The sequence below is a fragment of the Drosophila suzukii genome, chromosome 3 (genome assembly GCF_043229965.1).
Source record: "Drosophila suzukii chromosome 3, CBGP_Dsuzu_IsoJpt1.0, whole genome shotgun sequence".
In the NCBI taxonomy this organism is placed as follows: domain Eukaryota; kingdom Metazoa; phylum Arthropoda; class Insecta; order Diptera; family Drosophilidae; genus Drosophila; species Drosophila suzukii.
The window spans coordinates 80,651,299-80,672,410 of NC_092082.1; the positions used below are offsets into that span (position 1 = coordinate 80,651,299).

Here is a 21,112-nt window from a genome sequence, read left to right on the forward strand (position 1 = left end):
TTTTAATCATTGGCGGCGGACAAATTGTGTTTGCATTAAAAACACAACACGATACGTGTCAAATCGAGTTGTGTGCCGTGTTATAAGCACATCCGATCATCTGTAATAATCAATTACGCCGCAGGGGCAACCAAAAGCGCCGAATTTAACGAAAACATGGCAGTTGCAATTTGTTTATTTGCAATTATTAGAATTAACAATGCATGGTGATGATGGATGCGAAATTAGCAAACGGGCAACCATTAACGGAATGCCAGCCATGGCAACGCGATATCCGAGTGCGCTAAACAGCAATTAGAGGAATGAAATTTGATAGCTCAATAGTTGGCAGTCGGGCTTATTAAATAATTGAGCACCGATTGCCGGCAATTTATCACAAATGATTTGTACGGTTATACAAAGAGTGGAAAGAAGATACCACCCGACCGACCCATCACGCCATCATATAAATCTCTGGCAATACGATCCCCTGACAGGCAGCTACAATTACGCCCGACAATCGAGCGAGTATCGATAAATTAATCAACATCTCGAGGAGTAAACGTTGCCAGCTGCCATTAAATCGCCCGTTGCTATTTTAAGAAGCATTCCAAGTTTCCTTTCCGTCCCCGACTGCCATGCTCTGCTATTAATGTTTTACTGGCCAATGGCATGGTCAGCGGCACTGAAAATTAGCCCAAAACGCATATGCCATAAATCCTGGGACCGGGCTGAGAGCCAGACAACCGCTCAAACTATGAAACGAAACTTTATTGACCCACAAATAACGTGCAGATAATTACAAAAACAAAGGCAACTGCCCCCAGGAAAACAAATGTGTCCGTTGTGGGGGATGGAAAAAAGGCAGGAAAAAAGACAGGAAGTAAGGAGAAATGGAACGGACTAGGGGATATCCAATATTACGTAGACAAAACCCTATATTTTATAAAGATTTTATAAACATATAAAACTGCTGACATTACATAATCATAATTACCAGTGTTACTGCGATTAAACCTTTCGTCTTTAAAGGGTCTTATTTTATTAGATGTTATAGGCAGTATACATTTTCGAACATTTTATCAAATAAAATATTCCTCATAAGCACCATCTATCTTCAAATCTTAGGATCACACATTGTGTGGACAAGGATAGCCCTGACTTTATATTACTTTTACAGGATCAGAAGAGCTATAACACATCATACCCTTAAAATCCAAGAGCACTGAGTATGGAAAAAAGCAAAATACCATGGCAAAGTGGAAAAACTACTTACAAGTATGTTAACATGCGCAATTGTTGCCGTTGTCCAGCTCCAGACCTCCGGGCAAACTCGAGCCAAGGAGCAGCAGAAGCACCAGTAGCATCAGCAACAATGCCACGGAAATCTTTTCTTTTCCTGCCCGAGTTTTACCCCACTACCTCAGCGCCTCGGTGGGTTTTTTCCCAAAGATGCTCAAGTTTATTTGTTGTGGTCATGGCAGAAAGTAATCCAAAAGATAAAATACAATAAAATAAAAGGCCAGGGCGGTGAGTTATGTGCGGAGTTGTTGTTGCATTTGGTGGGCAGGTCGCATAGACAATGCGATACCTTAAAGCAACCCATGTGTTGTCGTCTGTCGGGCGAGTGTGCATAATTTATATGGCGAGCTTCACATGTTTTTGGCTAAATTATTTTCCTGGCCCCGAAGCACGTGCTGCGGCTCTACGGGCCACGCGGCCTTCAGGTCAACCGTTTGGGCCATAAATTTAGACGCCTGCCCTGCGACACGCTCTATGACACTATTGAACTTGAAAGGGATATGGCCGAACAGCAAAACAATAAGCAAGCAATAAGGAAGACGAGGTGCAGGATCATGGGCCAAAAACACACAAAAGCCACTGAATTGACCTTGTAAGCTAGGGTTAACTGAAAAGCCTAGTGCCAGTGTGTGAATAAAATGTAGGCTATATAATCTATATATTCTAAGCCGTTTGGTCGACTCTTGCCCAAATTTATAAAGTTTCAGTCATACTAACTGAATATAGTTAGTTAAATAATCTCCTATAACGCATTCAAAATGATATTCAACAAAATATGGTATGAGTCATGAGAACTAACGTTAATCATCATCACTTATATTTAACATCTAGTTTCTAGCACATTAAATATTAAGAAAAAACTTGTAGTGCTACGATGGCAGCATAAAATAAATAAATAAATAAAATATTTGTAGATAACATTAAGCGTCTCAAGTCATGTGAACATGAAAAAACGCTGATAAAAAGTACAATTTTTACAGGGACGGATCTTTGGGTACTTTTTGATTTTTTGGGAATTGTGAACTTGTTCAATACATTTCAATTTGGGAGGGTACTTAAAATATATTATGTTAGCTTCATGATTTTTAATGGACGGCATTTTTATGTTTGTGCGAAAATATTCCCTACATTTTCCCTACTCTTGATCCGCGCCTGTTCAATGTGCGAGCACATTATCACTGGAAATAAAACAATTCTCAGTAATTTTTTAATTTTTTGTATATTATTAAAAAAGAAATTGTTTTATACTTCCCACAACCACATTAGTTTCTATATTTTAGGTTTTTATGACTTCAATTACCTAAAAACCCAACAAATTGTAAATTTAAAATTTTTTTCTGTGCCGGTATTTTACTTATCAATAAGCTCATTCTGGACTAACCGCGAGACGTTGGAAATCGTTTGGCTCAGTATAATGAATTCAGCGGCTTGTTTTGGTATACTGGCATTATTGCTGTTCCATGAAGTACATGGAATGTTTCTGGATTCGGAATGTGAAAACTACACTCCTTATAAAAATCTATATGCACCTTGGATGGCATTGATTGTATCAAACCAACAAAGTTGCACGGGAACTCTTGTTAACAAAAGTTTGTACTATGTCAAGATTTCTATACATTCACGGCCATTAATAGAACTTATATTTTCTTGCAGATTACGTGTTAACAGTAGCAAGCTGCGTATTAAATCAAAACCAGAGGTACGTAAGCCTGTATTATTTTAAAATATTTAAACATCCGGCTATCTTTTAACAGAATCGTTCGCTTCGGGAGTGCTTACGGAAGCTACAAAGATTATTACGTAAAAGAAGTCTACATTTCCAATCTCTACAACAAAAATGATATAGCTCTGGTCAAACTAAACGAGACTGTGGTTCACATAAAACCGATATGCATTTGGTTAAACGACGGCTTGACATTGGAAAGCAACATCACTTTTAAAACCACCAACTGGGGCGCTAGTGGAAGTACAAGAACGAAAAGCATTAACAAATTTGAAAATAGAAAGTGCTCCAATTCCTTTGGTGTATACCCCGATCATACTCAGATCTGCGCTGGCTATAGTAATACAGACAAATGTGCTGAGCTCGGAAGTCCATTGGTCTTTGAAATGATCACCAATTTTTATACACTAATTGGAATTCAGAGCCATGGAGTTTTGGGAACTTGCTTGTATACCAATATTAAAAGGTATTTCGACTGGATAGTGGGAGTCGTGTTGGAGGTCGATATCATAGTTAATACTTTATATGAAATTTAAAAAAATGTTAATAACCAGAGATTAAAAAACAATATGCCATAAATTATTTCTAAGCTACAAAAAAGGTTAAACTTAGTAGGTGATCCTAGAGCATTTCGTTTATAGGCAAACAAGCATCGGTCGAAAATATAAGAAGCAATATTTTATGTACCAGTGCATATAAACTGATAAGGCTTAGGCTTTTATTTTAAACGTTGAACTAATCATGAGGTTGTTCAGTTTTTGGAAAGCTGAGTTCTTGGAATGATGTATTCCGCTGTTTGTTTTACTGTATTCTTATGGATTCTGCTTCACCGGGGATCGGCACAGCTGCTTGATGTAAACTGCGGTACAGTTTCTCATCATGATGAGCATTTGATCTCCGACAGTCCCTGGATGGCATTGATTATATTACCCAATAAAACTTGCAGTGGCACTCTGATACACAAACGTTTGTCTAAATATGAATATTTTATCGTAAATATTAAAATTATAGAGCATTTTTTTCAGAATTTGTCATAACATCAGCTAATTGTTTGGTTGATCAAAGCGATTCATCGTCAACTTTGTGGCTGCCCTCCAACATCACCATTCGTTTGGGGAATTTCAAGAGCCTTAAGCTTAAAAATATTAGCGATGAATATCCACCTAAGAACTACTACGTCCAAAGTGCATATGTTCATAGTCTCTATGACAAAAATAATTCTAACAATGATATTGCACTGCTCGAACTAGAAGAAGATGTGCTCTATAAAGCCAACATTAAGCCAATATGCATTTGGTTAGACGACATCGATTTAAAAGTATTTAAACACTTTAGCACCTCCCTTTGGTACAAAGATAAGAATGAAAACCATTCAAAATCCAGGACAAACACAATTACCCACTTCCATCCATCAAAGTGCATAAATGCCTTAAAAATGTCACCCCAGAACACTATGATTTGTGCTGGCTACAAAAACGAAAACATTGGCGTGGAATCTGGAAGTCCTTTGATCAATTATATTCGTTATTATAACAACACACTTTTTACACTTTTTGGAATACAAAGTTATGGCGATTTGGGAACGTTTATGTATACCGATATCACCAGCTACATTGACTGGATAGTGGGAATCATTCTAGAGGTTGATGTCGTAGTAAATTACAAGGACGCCTCCTTTTTAGATGTTTAAAAAAAGTAGTATATATAAATATATATATAATTAAAAGGAATTTGGCTTGTTTTACTTATGTTATTATTATATAAAAATTATGTTGAACTTTTTAATGGTTTTTCCCAATTTTTGTAAATTTTTTCTAAAAAGCAGCAATATTCTCTCTTATACTTTGTTTTCTTCGTATGGCGATAAGCTTTCAACCCCGCTTCTATGATTTATATAGAAAGCAATTTACATTTTATTCTCTGTGTGCTGATAAGTCAGAACGTTTCTCTCTCTCTCTGATATTTCATGTTTAATACAATTTAAGATTATTTCAGTTTTGGGGAATCATTCCGATAGAAAAGATGACTCCCGCATTGCAGCTTTCATTGTTGCCGTTGCTGCTTTTTCAATTGTTATCCGCTGAGTTTTTGGATTTCAATTGCGCGAACCGCAATCCCAACCCCAGAAGTTTAAGGCGTAGCCCTTGGATGGCTTTCATCGAACCTTTATCAAAAAACTGCAGCGGAGCTTTAATAAATCAATGTGTGTGCTTTTCCTAAAGGTTTACAAGACAAGCCAATTAATGAAAAAATACATTTCAGATAATGTGATAACATCGGCGAGCTGCATATTTGATCAAAGCGAAAAGCAAGTATAATATACATACAGCTTTCATTTACTAACCTCTTTAAACTCTACAGTACCGTTTTGTTCAGAATATCTAAGAATAACTATGAAAGGCACTCCGTTCAAAGCGCCTTCATACACAAGTTTTTCAACAAAACCACATTTGAAAATGATATAGCTCTACTCATATTAGAGAAACCTGTCGTTTATAAACACGGGATGCGGCCAATATGCATTTGGTTGAATATGCCAAAGAATTTCCAGAAGAGTCAAAATTTAACAGCCAAAAGGTGGGTCCTAGCCCAGGAAAAAATTCTTCCGCGTATGAACCCCGTTTCCACGCTTGGCCCAAAAAAGTGCTACGAATCCTTTGGCAAGGTTCCCTTAAAATCCCAGTTCTGCACTGTGTTCAAAGGAAATCAAAGGTGTCCCTATTCAGGTAGTCCTTTGGTCAGTGAGATGCTAGTTTCGGGAAAAATGAGTAACATACTAGTAGGAATTCAGAGCTATGACATTTTGGGAACTTGTGTATATACCAAAATTCAAAGCTTCATCGACTGGATTGTCGGAGTCGTGCTGGAGGTTGATGTTTTGTTATAAGAGTCTAACAGTTTAAAATGTTACAGTTTTTTAATTTTTAGAATTAATTATGCATATAAAAGTTATTTAAACGCTGTTAATAGTTAATAACAACTATTTATAACATAAGGTGATTTGAATATATCAATCAAAGTATCCAGTATTTATTTAAATGTATTAATGTTTGGTGACCTTTCAAACATAAAGTACCCTACTGTTTAGTACAACTTTTATAACTCCAAACTTAGTGCAAAATATATCCCCTTTGCAAGCGGCACCTTGCTTCCTTTTATGAGACAAGAGACCACACTCTTTTGGGCCGGCAGCCAATTTCATTGGCTTTAAAGCCCAAAACTGCTGCTGCCTGGCTGCTATTTATGTTGTTGTGGGTTGCAATTGCTCTGGGACCATTTAGCATTTTTCAAGTAACCACATGGGGCTAAGACCGACGGCAGATAGGGACCGAACCTTAATAGCTGCAAAGCGGGGATGTTGAAGTATTACAAAACTCTAAACAGGCACAAAAAGTTTCGCCAAAGAAAATGTTCTTAATTTGATTTCTTCAACGCCCCTGGAGTGCAGTATTGCGGCCAGGAAGGCGTCTAAATGTGCGTGTATTTTATAAATATATATCCCTGGCTACATAAAGAAAGGTAGGTATATAAACCCGACTCAGGGCAGACAAGGTCTAATAAAAAGGCTTGGGCACAAAAGTTTTTAATAAAGTTTTTATACCCTAGCTACAAGCATAAAGTCGGCCAGTGAACGAGGGGTTGGGAAAAATGGAAGTAATTGAGGCAATTTGTTACGGAGGAAATAAAAGGTAAGGGCAGCGGTTAAGGTACTGTTCTCCTTTCCTCATCCCTTTTGCGAGATGTAAAAACCTTGAAATAACCAAATAATCGCTTTGATCCTGCCCACAAAGATGTCAACTTTCTAGTTGGTATTTCTTAAACCAGAAAGCCACGAGACGCTTGAAGTTTCGAGGTCGAGAAGTGCGCGCACAGAGCAATATGCACCGTTTCCCAGTTGCAGTTTGAATTTCATTTCAAAACAATTTGTAACAGTCCCTCGTATTTCTCCCATATAGACACACACTCACACGCAGGCTCGCGGCAATCGAAGTTTGGTTTGGCAGCTAAGCAAATTTGCTGCAAGTCTGCCATTGCCACTGCCGAGTCAGCAGTGCAAGGATGCGCCTCCTGCATCCTGCATCCTGCGTCCCGCATCCTATTTCCCATTCGATCAGATCCGCTTACGACGCACAGGGGAAAATTCTAGATGATTTCTGAAAAAAACGTGAAGAACTTTTTATTTTATTTCAACATTTTTATATAACAAGCTATTAAAGTAAAATGTGTCACAAAAATCACTTCTAATTAAATTTCTATTTAGCTTGAAGTTGATGATTTAAAACCAACCAAAGGGAAGGGTTAAAAAAATGCAATAAAGTCAGAAAAATGTTTGGCTGTTGTTTTGTCAAAACCAAATACTATACTAGGTACTATAAAAATCAAATATTTAATGGATTACAATTAATAATTATGTTATAATACGTGCTCTATTAAAGTATCGGGGTTGCCACCCAAAAGTATGCAACAACATATTCTTAGCTCCAATGTACAAAAAATTCAATCAAAAAGAGGAACACTATTTATTCATTGTATACTTTTAGGCACCTGAAATTAAATTTAAAAGTTATTTCAAAGCCCTAGTGATCTATGTGGAATCCTCTTGTTAGTCTGATAGTTTGTGGTTTTTTAAGATTATGAATTTGTAGATTTTCTTTCAGTGTTCGATGCGTGTGCATGTCAATAGTTTTGCGCGTTCGCTGACGGTCTTGGCTGCCTTTTTCTTTTTGATGAATTGACAGGCAATGCTATTTGTCAGCAGTCAATGTGTTTGTTACATTTTATTGCCAGCTGGTTGCCGCTGATGCTGATGTTGCTGCTGCTGCTGTTGCTATTGCTGCTGTTGCTGCTGATGTTGCTGTTGCTGCTGCTGTTGCTATTGCTGCTGCATTGTTAATGTCAGGCGTTAGGGCATACGCTAAACATGGGGAGCAAGTTATTTGTCTGCATTTTATATGCAATTTCTCTATGCATCTCGCTGTTCGACAGACGGCCTGACAGGACAAAAGGACGAAAAGGACGACGGGGAGCGGCAACACCATCAACAGCAAATTGTGTTGTATTGTACTCGCATGCATCCGACAGTCGACAGCTGAGAGGCAATGGCTATAGCTATAGATATAGCTTCTTCGATTTGCATGGTCGCTGTTTGAAATAGATTACGCATCCGGCGTGCCAATTGCCCCTTGAACTTTGATCAGCGGACGGAGCGGAGGTCACTGCTGTCAATCAAAGGAATTGTTCCGCCTTCCATTGATTGAATGCAATCAAACTATAGTGAAATATTAATATTTCTCAGTTTCCTTGGCGAGCGAAGTTCTTTTTCCCTAGCAACGGTTTTAATAAAATGCATTGCAAGCGAAAAATGCAGATTGTGTGGAATTCAATTAGGTAAGTCACCAGTGCTTCCTTAATACTAGCCTATCTTAATTTAATCTAAAGCATTTTCACCCTTTCCGTCGGTAGATGATTTTCTTTTCATCGCATCTCGCAGAGCTGCCTCGATTCGCATGAAAATTTATATTTTTCTTGAAATGAAAAGCCATTTGGCACGACTTCATTTCCACAATCCTTTGCTATTTGCATCAGGTTGTGCTCCTTTATTTTTTTACGTGAACTGTTTACCAATCTTTTAATAAAAATAAAAAATGTTTGTGTAAAAACTTTACGGAATATACATTAAATAGTTTTAAATTCAAAGGGCTCAATTCATTTCACATGCACACCTAATGACGTCGTTGCCAAAAATAACTGAGAAATCAGCGACATTCTGGTTTCGCATGTGGTTTCCGGTTAAAATATTTTTTCGCATTTCTGTTGCGCTTTATAAATAAGTGCATGTCAACATAAATTAAAATACTCCCGGTTGATTAATAATGCACAAGGAAAATGTCACAAAGAAATATGATTGTACGACGGTTGCCTCACTTAATTCCCTTCACTCCTTCAGCAGCTCCCTCAAAAGTGACCTGAACGAATCAGCAACCAGGCAAAAGGAACAAAGGATAATGCCCGATAAGTAATGCTAAAGCTTTAATACTCTTACATTTAGTTACAATAATATTATAATATATAACTTAAATATAGTACCTGGTATGGTAATTTTAAAAGTATTTTACAGAAAAAAAGTAAAGCACATATTATATTCAAATAATAATTTTCCACATCATAATTTTTGAAAAATATTTCGATTTAAATTTTACTTTTGTTGTTTTAAAAATATTTTTGTAAAACAAATCTAAGAAAAAACGGTATTTCCATCCAAATAGCATCATAAGACCCCAACCAAAATCCCTGTACTTTACCCTATTGTAAGTGCCTGGAAATATTTTATGCCAGCGCAAAAATAAAGTCATTAAAATTGTAAATATGTATACAAGTGGAAGACCGGAGACGGGTTTTCCGGGGACTTGGGGGAAAATGGGAGGACGAGATGACGCAGCCATCCTGTGTGCGTGCAAGAAATGGAAATGCGGTTAATTTCCGTAAAGTATGCAATAATTTCTGGCACTGAGCATAAGCAAGTGCACCCAGTGTGTGTATGCGTGGTGATATACATATATGTGTGGATATATATGGATGTGCGAGTGCAGCACAACAAAAGGCAAAGAGTAAAATAACTGCCACGCCTTCCCGCCCCTTGCAAGTAAATCTCTTTGGCAGCCTGCGAAGACGGAACTAACGAACAAACGGACATTCATCAATATAAATCAACCGGCGGCCACAAGCCAGGCCCAGTTGCAAGGATTTCGGGGCATGGGCGATAACTCGCATCTCGGATAGAGATGGAAATAGTGCCGATAGGGTAATACCGTAGACGGAGATTATAAAAATATTTAAAACATTTTGTGCTTAAAATATATATCATATTTTTATAAACTTCTTTAAAAGCTCTATTTTATTCTGATGGGATTTTAAATTATGTGGACATTGTTATTATACCCGTTACTCGTAGAGTAAAAGGGTATACTAGATTCGTCGGAAAGTATGTAACAGGCAGAAGGAAGCGTTTCCGACCCCATAAAGTATATATATTCTTGATCAGGATCACTAGCCGAGTCGATCTAGCCATGTCCGTCTGTCCGTCTGTCCGTCTGTCCGTCTGACCGTCTGTCCGTCCGTCTGTCCGGATGAACGCTGAGATCTCGGAAACTATGAGAGCTAGGCTATTGAGATTTGGCGTACAGATTCCTGAGCTTCTTACGCAGCGCAAGTTTGTTTCAGTAGACTGCCACGCCCACTCTAACGCCCACAAGCCGCCCAAAACTGTAACTCCTACAGTTTTGATGCTAGATAGAAAATTTTAACTGAAATGTATTGTTCTCATCAATACCTATCGATTGACCTAAAAAAAAGTTTGCCACGCCCACTTAAACGCCCACAATCCGCGAAAACCTGTGACGCCCACACTTTGCATGCTAGATAAAAAATTTTAACTGAAATGTATTGGTGTCGTCAATACCTATCGATTGATCCAAAAATAATTTTGCCACGCCCACTCTAACACCCATAACGCTTAAATCTGTCTACCGCCGGTAGGTGGCGCATTTTAATTTCGCTTTGCTGCTTGCATATCTCCATTTCCCTTTGAGTAACGGGTATCTGATAGTCGAGGTACTCGACTATAGCGTTCTTCCTTGTTTTTTTATAGATGGTATATAATTCTTAAGTATTTAATCTCATAAATTTTAGTCAACAAAAAATCAAACCATCGATATTTGTTAATATATTTCCATAAAATTCAATGTTTTTCTCATAAAATCTTGCTGAGAGCCATATTTTAGACGATATATATTACATGGAAATTTTCCAGTCGATAAGCATCCCTACCGAAAAAGAAACCGAGGCAAGAGAAAGGGGTCGCCGCCCCATCGGAATAAATAAAAACATTTTTTGTATAAAAATGGCTGCGAATTGGTTGGCAGGCGGGGTCAGCCTAGGAATGGAGAGGATGAAAGGGGCCAGGCGGCTGTAAAAATGTTGGCCAAAGAAATATTTTCACATTTTTATTTATTTTTTCTTATTCGGCAAATGGCAAGCGGACGGCTTCGGACGGTCCCTGGTTTTTGGTCCTCGGCGGTTCGTCCTGAATGTCCTTGCAGCTGCTGCTGTTGCCACAGTAGCATTTTCGTTTCATTATGTTCCGCGTGCCTAAAGGATTGCAATATATATTTGGATTCTTTTTTCTTTTTGCCACTGACTGAATCGTTTGCATGTTGCAAGGGAAATGCTTTCCCTCTTGCACATGCACATCGGCATGCTTTACAATGCACAGAAACGTTGAGGCCACGCATTTTGACTTCGGTATTTGCGGCTTTTTATGTAATTCATGGTCATTCCCCATATGCATGTGCCTGCAAATTTACTGCCCGGCAAAAAATAAACAACTTATATGCACGGATTTGGGCAGAAACAAGCCTTCCCGAAAATAACGTAATTTATGCGATTTTTCATACAGATGCAAACTGAGATGATGCAATTAAAGCAAAAATCATGGAAGAAAAATGATTATCCTTTTAGAGTTGAAAAAATGTAAGCCAACTTAAAAGACATAACAAATTGCAAGTGCAATAACTTCAGTCTTATTTTCCCAATATGTCCTTCAACTAATTTTTATAAATTTCTTAAAAAATTGTTTTGGAAACCTGGAACTGGAGAAAATGTTTCCATTCTTGTGACTGTATAGAACTCTGTGCTTTTATCAGTGTATTTGAATGGCGGTGCATTTTATTTGTCATTTCCGGTTTGTGCCGGAAGTTGAAATTATTGAAATCAAACGGAAATGCATCGATGCAAATGCATAAAAAACATGAGCCAAAAACTTTGATTAACCCATTTTATATATTGAACCAAAGATTAATGTTAAAAATAATCGATCCTTTTTGATGAATAATTTGGGTTTGTTAATCAACATTTTGATAAAAGTTATACAAGTATTGGAAAAAATTAAAAAATATTTGAAAAATAAATAATTTGTTTCAACACAGTAAAAAATGGGTTAAAGCACGAGTTCGATTGAACAACGATCCATCTGTCTATCCGTGTGTGTATTTGCGTGTGCGCAGCCCATAAATAAATATATAAATTTAAATAAATGCTGCCACAATGCCCGCACACTCACAGTTTGTTGTCAATAAATCAGAATACTTATCAACGTCAAACGACCGCAAAGAATGCGAACAAACAACATAAGCGACCAAGGGCCAAAAAGGGGACCCCATTTTATGAATGCCTGCAACTGTGTATTAGGTCCGATTAAATTTATTAAAGAAGGCAAGGGCCAAGACACTGGAACCTTATCGAAAATTTAAAAGAGACCTCAAATAAAATTTTATAAATATTTTAAAAAAATGTTAAAAATCTATAAGTCATATTTCAATGCCTAGCCAAACAAGCCAACTTTTCCCCAGTGCAGCTAAACCAAAAACATCCGCCAACTGACACTTGCTGCTCTATCTATTCTCCAGCAGCCACTGTGGAGGCCAATTTATCGCCAGTCTGTGCTTATTTCCCCATTTACCAACCCAACATTGTTTTGGGCCTAGTCCCGAACTAAGTCCGCTAATTGCGCCGCCTTAGCCGGGCCATCTCGACAGGGATTCGGGGGTTCCCCCACCCCATAATTATGCGAAATGTGCGCCATTTCTTCGGACTGTTGCCTGTTATTGTTTGCATTATTAGCTGACAATTTCGGTGGCACTGTGATGGCAAGTGGCGGGTCTGTGATTAGACAGGCTCTTTGGGGCCTCTGGAAATTGTGGGATTAGCTGGCGCTTTGTCTGTGGCTAGGAACTGGGAACTGGAAACTTGGACGAAGACCATCAGCCTCTCGCTCTCGATAAGCGCCCTAGGGCCACTCGAGCCCAAGAAGTTGGTGTTTTTCTTGCATAATTACGACCATAAGCCAAAGGCTTGTTATTACAGGCCAAAGAACTGGGCGATTTCCTAGAACGCAGCCCGAAACCAAATCGATTAAATCAATGTTGCTCTTAAAATTGGCTAAATTAAGACATTAATGGTACCGAATATTTTTGGAAATATTTTAGTAATCCCTATGCTTACGTATTGTGATTAAAGTGGAAGCAACTAAACGAAGACTAAATTGAGAATTGTAAATTAAATATTAAGTAGGTAAGGAACAATTTGATAGTAATTTATTTAAATATAATTTCAACATTATTATTATTTTTTTAAATATTTAAATAGATTACAAAAATATACTAGTTGTTTTATTTTATTTATTGATTTACTAGCAGAACCTTTTCGATTCTGAACACATTCTGAATGGTGTCCCTTGCCTTTCCTTTTGCATTTAAAATGGAGCAAATATTTTAGAATTTACCTGAATCGCATGCAAAAGCCTTTGTCAACATCGATGGTCCGCTGTGACCACGCTCTTTGTTGTAGTTTTTTGTGAATGCGCAATTGTTCAGTGTCGCAATGGTTGTGGCATGCACAAAGCGCCGATTGCACCGCCCACCCACGCACTAAAGCTTTCAGGACCCATCCAAACCAACCCAACCCAACCACCTCTCAAACGCTTTTTTTCGGCGCTGACATGTCCAGGCACTGGGCAAAAAACAAACCCATATATGTATATTCAATAGGCCGGGCTCGCCAGAGTGTTTTCCGACGTTTTTCTGTAATTCGTTGTAGTTTTTTCCAAGTTGGCTTTCAGCTGGGCCGAAAAAAAAGCAGCCCGCCTACATAAAGGCGCTAGCATATTAAAGGCTTAAACCCACTCAACGGCAGATGCCATATTGTTGAAATATATGCAGATACGTCGCGCATACGTCATGTGGAGATGGAATCCGGTCTGCAAAATGCATTCCATTCAAGAACCACCCCGCGATTTTTCATCGCGAGCGTTTAAGCAATCGCATGGAGCAGATTTAAGCATTATAAACATATTTTACAATTCAAAGGGATTGACATAGCATTCTGAAAACTTTAATTCAATGGTATTTTAACATCTGTAAAAAAGAAAAACCAAATATTTAATAGTTGCTACACTGTAAAAAATTTAATTAAAAGATAACTACAAAATTAGAATTACTCTGGGAGATTTCCAAAAACCTATAAGTATTTATAAGTATAAGGTATAATGTCATATCTAACCAAATCAAAGAACTCGGTTTTACACTTATCGATCGAAGAGGGCCTGGAGAATCTTTCGCTATGCTGTCGTCGTGCCGTTAGATCTCATTCAGTTTCTATTTTCGCTCCGAACAACTTCCAAATTGTACAGTAAAAATTTGTAAAAAAAAAAGTTTAAGATATTTTTCTATAAAATTTATTTTTGGAAAACTTGAGTCAAAAAAAAATGTGTTCTCCGTGCGGTCCCTGCAGTCCCTGTGATCCTTGCTGCGGTCCTTTCGAGTGCTCCCCGAAGTGCTACAATGCGGCCCAGCTGGAGGCGTTGCCCCAATGTGCTCCGCGCATTCCACCGCCCTTCCCAAAATGCATCACAGTTCAGCAGCCTCCGCGGATGATCTGCAAAAAGAGGGTGGTCTTTACGGAAAAGATAGTCCCTGAGCCCATGGTGGTGAACAGATGTCGGCAGATTACGATACCTAAGGTCGTAGATGCAACGAGGGTTATCAAGGTGCCCAAGCTGATTTGGGTTTCGCAGATGGTTCGAGAGCCTAGGGTTATCTACTACCCTTCCATGATCCCCGATCCCTATGTGGTGTGCTACCCCAAGCGGGTGTGCGAACCCCGTGAGGTGTGCCAATCGATCCTGTGCCAACCGAAGCCGCAGACCATCGACATTCCTCCCCCAAGGGAGTACTGTTGCTATCCTAATGGACCCATCAACTACAAGCCCAGTGCTGCCTGCCCACCCTGCCCCATTGGACCTTGTGCTCCTGGCGGACCCTGCTGCCCGCTGCCCTGCTTCTCCACCAATCAGTATCCCGTCGCCGAGGGCAGGTGCGGACCCTGCGGGCCATGTGGACCAGGTTGCGGACCCTGCGGACCGCGATGTGGTCCCTGCGGTCCCGGCCCCTGTGGACCCTGTGGGCCGAGGTGCGGTCCATGCGGACCATGTGCCGTTCCAAACTGCGGGCCCTGCGGCCTCACGATGCCGTCGGGTCCGTTTGTCCCGGCTCCGTGTGGACCCTGTGCTCCCTGCGGGCCTTGCGGACCGCTTGGCAATAGTCCCTGCGGTCCTTGTGGACCCTGCGGACCCTGTTCGCCACCCTGTCCTTATGAATCACCCGAGTGCGGACCCTGCTACCCGTGCGCCCCAACTCCCTGGAACACCCACTGCGGTCCAGTTGGTCCCTGCGGTCCTCAAGTGCCCTGCGGTCCCTGTGGCCCCTGCTAGGATCATCTATATGCGGATTGCCCGTTGTCAGAAACCAGTGCCCTGTGGACCAACTTGTCTATCCCGACCGCTTGACTCCGATGCCGAATATCATATTGTTTTCGCTGTCCTGCTTATAATCACTACCAAAAGTCTATAGTACACTTTGCTTTGTCAACACATTGACGACTCATTGGCTGTAAATAAAATCGGATTTAAGCGAATGTCAATGGAATTTTTAAATGACAGGTAAAGGAAGGGCTACTTTAAATTACCTTCAGGTGTTATTTTAAGTATAATTTTATTTTTCAAGTAGGCCTTGGATTTGCTTGTCAGTCTAGCTATGCTTTGTTAGAAGTATATTTGCCATTTCGAAACCAGTTTCGCTTCGATACACTTCCAAATTTCTGTGGTAAAATTTTACAAAAAAAATTAATTACAAAATTTATTTTTTCAGATCTAATTTCGGTTAAACCTTGTAAAATCCAACCATGTGCTCTCCGTGCGGTCCCTGCAGTCCCTGTGATCCTTGCTGCGGTCCTTTCGAGTGCTCGCCCAAGTGCTACAATGCAGCTCAGCTGGAGGCGCTGCCACAATGTGCTCCTCGTATTCCGCCGCCGTTTCCCAAATGTATCACCGTCCAACAGCCGCCGCGAATGATCTGCAAGAAGCGAGTGGTCTTTACGGAGAAGATAGTGCCGGAACCGATGGTTGTGAATAGATGTCGACAGATCACAATACCAAAGGTGGTGGATGCCACGAGGGTCATCAAGGTGCCCAAGCTGATATGGGTGTCGCAGATGGTGCGGGAACCCAGAGTCATCTACTATCCGTCTATGATCCCCGATCCCTATGTGGTGTGCTATCCCAAGCGGGTGTGCGAACCCCGTGAGGTGTGTCAGTCGATCCTGTGCCAGCCGAAGCCGCAGACCATCGATATTCCTCCCCCAAGGGAGTACTGTTGCTATCCCAATGGACCCATCAACTACAAACCCAGTGCCGCCTGCCCACCCTGCCCCATTGGACCCTGTGCTCCTGGAGGACCCTGCTGCCCGCTGCCCTGCTTTTCCACCTGTCAATACCCAGTCGCTGAGGGCAGATGCGGACCTTGTGGACCCTGTGGACCCGGATGCGGACCTTGCGGACCAGGATGCGGTCCCTGCGGACCTTGTGGACCATTTGGTCCAGGCTGTGGTCCTTGTGGACCGTGTGGACCCTGTGGACCTGGACCTTGTGGCTTCGGCCCTTGTGGTCCTTGCTAGGCGAGGAAGCAATTGGATAAATTCTCAACGTCTACCAAAGAAATCCCGTGATGCACCTACGTTTTGGAAGTCCGTATCCGAACTCAAATATATTCCAGTCCAAAATAGACTTTGCAAGTTTCGTATATTAAAGAAATGCGTCTGATAAACATTTTATAAGCTTTTTATTGGGTTGTAGCTTTGCTTGTTACTTGAAAGAATTTTATTATTTATTGATCAAGAAATATGAATTATCACTAAATCCCTAAACATATATACGATTTGTTAAGAAAAGCAAGCTCCAAATTTAAGTTTTGAATGCCTTAGAGATTGCATAATTTTTGTGTTGCAAGGCTTTCTGTGAAATAAGGGATTTTATGAAAGTCCGTTTATGGCCATTGGCCACATTACAAAATAGCTAATCAAGAGACCTTACTAAAGTATCACTGAGTTAACTGTCAGCTGTACGATTAACCAGTTCTCCTGTCTTAAAACCCAGCTAATTTCCAAATTTCTATTATTTTTCGTAAATCATGTCGAAGTACGTGGCTAGAGTGGGACCCGCAGTCTTTTCCAAGCTCGGGAAATGGGCCTACAACATGTCTGGATTCAACCAATACGGTCTACACCGCGATGATTGCCTCTATGAGAATGAGGATGTGGCAGAGGCAGTGCGTCGTCTGCCCCGCAAGATGTACGATGAGCGCAACTACCGCATCATGCGGGCACTACACCTCTCCATGACCAAGACGATCCTGCCCAAGGAGAAGTGGACCAAGTACGAGGAGGATATCAAGTACCTGGAGCCCTATCTCAACGAGGTGGTAAAGGAGCGCGAGGAACGCGAGGAGTGGAATAAAACCCATTGATCTCCTGGTCTCAATTGAGTTTTCAATTTGTAATGTTAATACACCAAAAATATATGGTATCATTACATTCAAAGCAGCCTTTAATATAACCACGAGTGACTTGTTTTTCTGTAATTTTATTCCTGAACAGATATAAGAAATACTTTAAATAAACATTATCGTCTTTCATCCTATAATCGCTTCAATGTCATACCATCTAATATCACTTTATCCCCAGCTTATTTTAAACCCGTCTCTTGAAAACAACAACCGATTTAAATTCCATTTCGATCTACGGCCAATGTCAACGCAAATAATTTTCGCATTAAGTGCATCGCATAAATACAATATATGAAATTCATTAACAGCGAAAACAATACAAATTAGTGCTGTGGGGGGGCGTGACCCTCTGCCGCTGAACATGTGTATACCTCCCTCCGAATTAAAATGGGCGAGCCGTGTGGCAGGTGGCAGGGGGCGTGGCAACGTCAGCGGCAAACAAAATGCATGTGCATGGCCCGCACATCCTGTCAATCCTCGTATACTTATGCGCATCCTGTTTAAAATGCAGCAAACAGCAAAAGCAACAATGCAGTTGCAGTTGCAGATGCAGATACTTTCGCAGCCATGTATATGCAGATATATCTGCATCTCTGCCGCTGTCTGATTGTTCTGGCGCTGCCATTCGACCGGAAGAAATTATTGTTATTCGAATTGATCTGCCATAGTTTCGATGTTGGCCAGTGCGATAGGCAATGCTGCTGCCACAGGAGCGATATCGCTGCGTCTGCGGCCAGTAACTGCCGGAGTTCTGATAACGTCAACGCAGGAGAGTGCAGCAAAGGTTTTTTATACCCTGTAAATCCGCAGATTAAATGTGTAAGGTTGATGGGAAAAAATTTGAGGTATTATAAATTAAAATATTAAAATTCTTAACAAATGTTATGGAACAAAACTTTCATCTAATTAAAAAAATGAATTACACTTTTTTAGTTGTTATGTTATAATAACTACTATGTTCTCTAAATTTCCTTTTCAGAAAAATAAATTTAGAAAATTGTTTTTGCTTTAAATTAAAAAATATATACATTTCTCAACAGTGAGCTTGTAATTCTCATGTCTTATTCGAAGAAAGCTTTCATTTTAATGCAAAGAAAAATAAAATATTCTTAACTCTAAGCTTATAATTCCCAAGTGCTTTTTTGGTTAGGTTCATTTGTAAATTTGATTTGCTGTTCCAGGGTATTTTCTAGTCTAATCCTTTTATTATCATTCCATCTTTTCTCTTTTCCTGCCATCGTTGGCGTTATTTATTTGCGCTCACATATGCATAAATAACGGGTGGTGGGCGGCAGTCTGACCCACCCACCAATGCCCAACTGCCGCTTGTACAATAAATTGCAAAAATATTATTTTATCAACAATAATTAATTAAATGCACTTAATTGCGTGGCGCAGTTGCTGTTGCACTGTTGCTGCTCGGTTTTCATTCTTATTTATTTTTGTTGCCTTATTTTTGTGTACATTTTCAGCTCTGTCCCCTGTTCGACCTTGTTTTTATGCAGCTGCTACTGATGTGGCATGGTATGGTATAAAATTGTATGGGATGGGGTGGTAACTGCAACATGGTCATCTGCATGCATATGCTTGAGCAGCGTTGTAAGTAGCCATGTAAGTGGACAAGTGGCCAACCGTCCTCGTTCGCTTTTCCCCATTTTATCCCTTTCGGCCGAAACTCTTTCTGCGATTTATGCGTATTTTTAAGTGGCATTAAGTGCGCGTTAACATCTTATGAAGCCGGCAATGGCAACAATAAATTATTGCAGCAACATCTGGCTGGCCATTAAACGCCCCGAAACAAATGCTAATTGACGAGTGCCAGAAAGTGTGCTTTAAAAATACAGAAAAAAAAATATGGCGGTAAGTCGCCGGGAAAGCATAATGAGTTGTGCGGCTAATTGGGGGGAATGCAACTGCAGCGGCAACAGCAGAAGTTGCAGCTGCAACCTGCAACATCTCGAGCTGTTACATTTGCATTGTTATTGCGGCAAGTTCGTGGGCTTGCTGCATTTCTGGCCACTGTGTTTGTTAATGAAGTTTGTCGGCCGACATGCGGCAGGGAGAAATATTATGCATACGCCATGTTGGCCAAAAGTTTTACAAATCCTGTACTGTCCCTGTCCTTACCCCTACTATCCTTTTCCTTCTCAGGGACATGGACATTGCACGTTCTTTGGACACATTTAGTCTCCAGTATATGCGTGTGTGTGTGTGTGAGTGTGTGTGTGTATGGTAATTTACAATCCCCCGTGCATGCAATGTACACATGCCTGCACGTGTATGGGTAAATTGTTAAATTTATACACAAAAGCAACGCTGCGCTGCAACTGCCAAAGTAATTTGCGATAAGTGCGTCAGATTCTTTGGGGAATTTTCGACCAGGACAACCACAGAAGCAGCATCGCCATCACCGCTGAAAGTACCTACAACAACAGCAACAACTACGACAATAATAATGCAACCACAACAACAAGTGAAGTAAAAAGTGAATATTTATTCGGTTTTTGCGAGGGTTACGCCAGCCAACATAAACGAAACTGCAATGCTCTGCGATCTGGCATTAAGATTAAAGCCTTCTCGCTCTGGGGAAAATTAAGTTTAGCTGCCCTTTGATTAAAGAAACGTATTTTCAGTTTACTGTTCTGCAATTACCTTTAAAAGGGGTGAAAAGGGGAAAGATGAGATCTACGGTAACGTATCTACAGTGCGTTTCACAAAGGGAAATCATAAAGAACATAACATATTATGTAAGAAATTTAAAAAAAAATCATGTGTGTAGGATAATATAAGCATACATATTTTTCTCAAAGAATTGTTTTCTTAAATGCTGTTTAGTTACCTTTTATCCTTTTGTTATACACTATATTTAAATGGTAAGAAAGTTTGAGAGCCTCATTGGACTGGTTTTTGATTGTGCATTGAATCTTAGATTAGATTATCTTAGATTTTTTATAAATAATAGATTATAGCTACTTAATTTTTGATAGATCTCAAACGTACTGCATATAAATGTATTTAAAGGAATGCCCAAAGGACATCGGCAATCAGGCAACTCCTGGCCAAGCCAAGATGAAAGGCAGCTCAAAAATCCAGCGCACATTTCATTTGCGGCTTGTCGTGTTCGCCACAACTTCGCTTGAGTGTGTGAGTGTGTGTTGGCCAGAGTATCTGTGTGAGCCCCCCTCTGTAAATAAGTCACAAGTGTATGCATATATACTTAAATATATCCTTGTGTGTATGTAAAAAAAGGCAATTTGTATTTCAGCGTGTGCTTTTTTTCAGCGCTGCCCCGCAATGCTGTAATAATAAATTGCATAAAAGTATGCAATGAAAATAAAAATGCCAGTGCGTAATTAATGAGTCAAGGTGGTGTCATATGGTGCTTACCCACACCCAAACACACTCACTCACACACACGCACACACACACGATGGAGACATGCGACTTTGCTGTACATTGCGTGTTAAGTCGCGTATTTCATGGCGTTTATTTATTATGCACAAAGTGCCACCAGGAAGGGAGCAGCAGGATAATTTCCCGCCCAGTCAAGGGCCGAGCAAAATTATTGACTCAATTTGTAAGCTGGCAGAGAAACACACTAAGATAGCAATTCACCTACACACAAACAACTGGGGTCCAAATAATAGAAATAGGT

The 21,112-nt window shown here is 40.0% G+C and overlaps 4 protein-coding genes and 1 non-coding gene across 5 annotated transcripts; all 5 read left to right on the plus strand.

Moving 5' to 3' along the window:
* Nucleotides 1–1,252: 1,252 nt before the first annotated feature.
* On the plus strand, nucleotides 1,253–3,586 carry LOC108014796 (chymotrypsinogen A). The gene is made up of 4 exons (XM_036817686.3): nucleotides 1,253–1,413; nucleotides 2,647–2,870; nucleotides 2,935–2,980; nucleotides 3,036–3,586. Exons 1-4 carry the CDS (start codon nucleotides 1,268–1,270, stop codon nucleotides 3,538–3,540), a joined length of 921 nt encoding a protein of 306 aa, XP_036673581.3. The 5' UTR covers nucleotides 1,253–1,267; the 3' UTR covers nucleotides 3,541–3,586.
* Nucleotides 3,587–4,987: 1,401 nt separating this feature from the next.
* Nucleotides 4,988–6,033, plus strand: LOC108014815 (uncharacterized). The gene is made up of 3 exons (XR_010654328.2): nucleotides 4,988–5,207; nucleotides 5,267–5,312; nucleotides 5,366–6,033. It is a non-coding gene; the product is annotated as an uncharacterized protein (transcript).
* Nucleotides 6,034–14,198: 8,165 nt separating this feature from the next.
* On the plus strand, nucleotides 14,199–15,532 carry Mst98Ca (Male-specific RNA 98Ca). The gene has a single exon (XM_017081049.4). The coding sequence runs from the start codon at nucleotides 14,325–14,327 to the stop codon at nucleotides 15,327–15,329; it is 1,005 nt and encodes a 334-aa protein (XP_016936538.3). The 5' UTR covers nucleotides 14,199–14,324; the 3' UTR covers nucleotides 15,330–15,532.
* A 131-nt stretch (nucleotides 15,533–15,663) lies between these two features.
* Nucleotides 15,664–16,721, plus strand: Mst98Cb (Male-specific RNA 98Cb). Its single transcript, XM_036817680.3, has one exon. The coding sequence runs from the start codon at nucleotides 15,800–15,802 to the stop codon at nucleotides 16,568–16,570; it is 771 nt and encodes a 256-aa protein (XP_036673575.3). The 5' UTR covers nucleotides 15,664–15,799; the 3' UTR covers nucleotides 16,571–16,721.
* A 277-nt stretch (nucleotides 16,722–16,998) lies between these two features.
* Nucleotides 16,999–17,483, plus strand: UQCR-14L (Ubiquinol-cytochrome c reductase 14 kDa subunit-like). Its single transcript, XM_036817681.3, has one exon. It carries the CDS (start codon nucleotides 17,083–17,085, stop codon nucleotides 17,416–17,418), a length of 336 nt encoding a protein of 111 aa, XP_036673576.3. The 5' UTR covers nucleotides 16,999–17,082; the 3' UTR covers nucleotides 17,419–17,483.
* The last annotated feature ends 3,629 nt before the right edge of the window (nucleotides 17,484–21,112 follow it).

What these genes read in the sequence shown, in the direction of transcription:
- Mst98Cb (XM_036817680.3), top strand. Translation starts at nt 15,800, where the DNA reads ATGTGCTCTCCGTGCGGTCCCTGCAGTCCCTGTGATCCTTGCTGCGGT.
- Mst98Ca (XM_017081049.4), top strand. Translation starts at nt 14,325, where the DNA reads ATGTGTTCTCCGTGCGGTCCCTGCAGTCCCTGTGATCCTTGCTGCGGT.
- UQCR-14L (XM_036817681.3), top strand. Translation starts at nt 17,083, where the DNA reads ATGTCGAAGTACGTGGCTAGAGTGGGACCCGCAGTCTTTTCCAAGCTC.
- LOC108014796 (XM_036817686.3), top strand. Translation starts at nt 1,268, where the DNA reads ATGCGCAATTGTTGCCGTTGTCCAGCTCCAGACCTCCGGGCAAACTCG. An exon ending in GGGAACTCTTGTTAACAAAA is followed by an intron (nt 2,871 to 2,934) that starts GTTTGTACTATG and finishes ATTTTCTTGCAG; the next exon opens with ATTACGTGTTAACAGTAGCA. An exon ending in GTATTAAATCAAAACCAGAG is followed by an intron (nt 2,981 to 3,035) that starts GTACGTAAGCCT and finishes ATCTTTTAACAG; the next exon opens with AATCGTTCGCTTCGGGAGTG.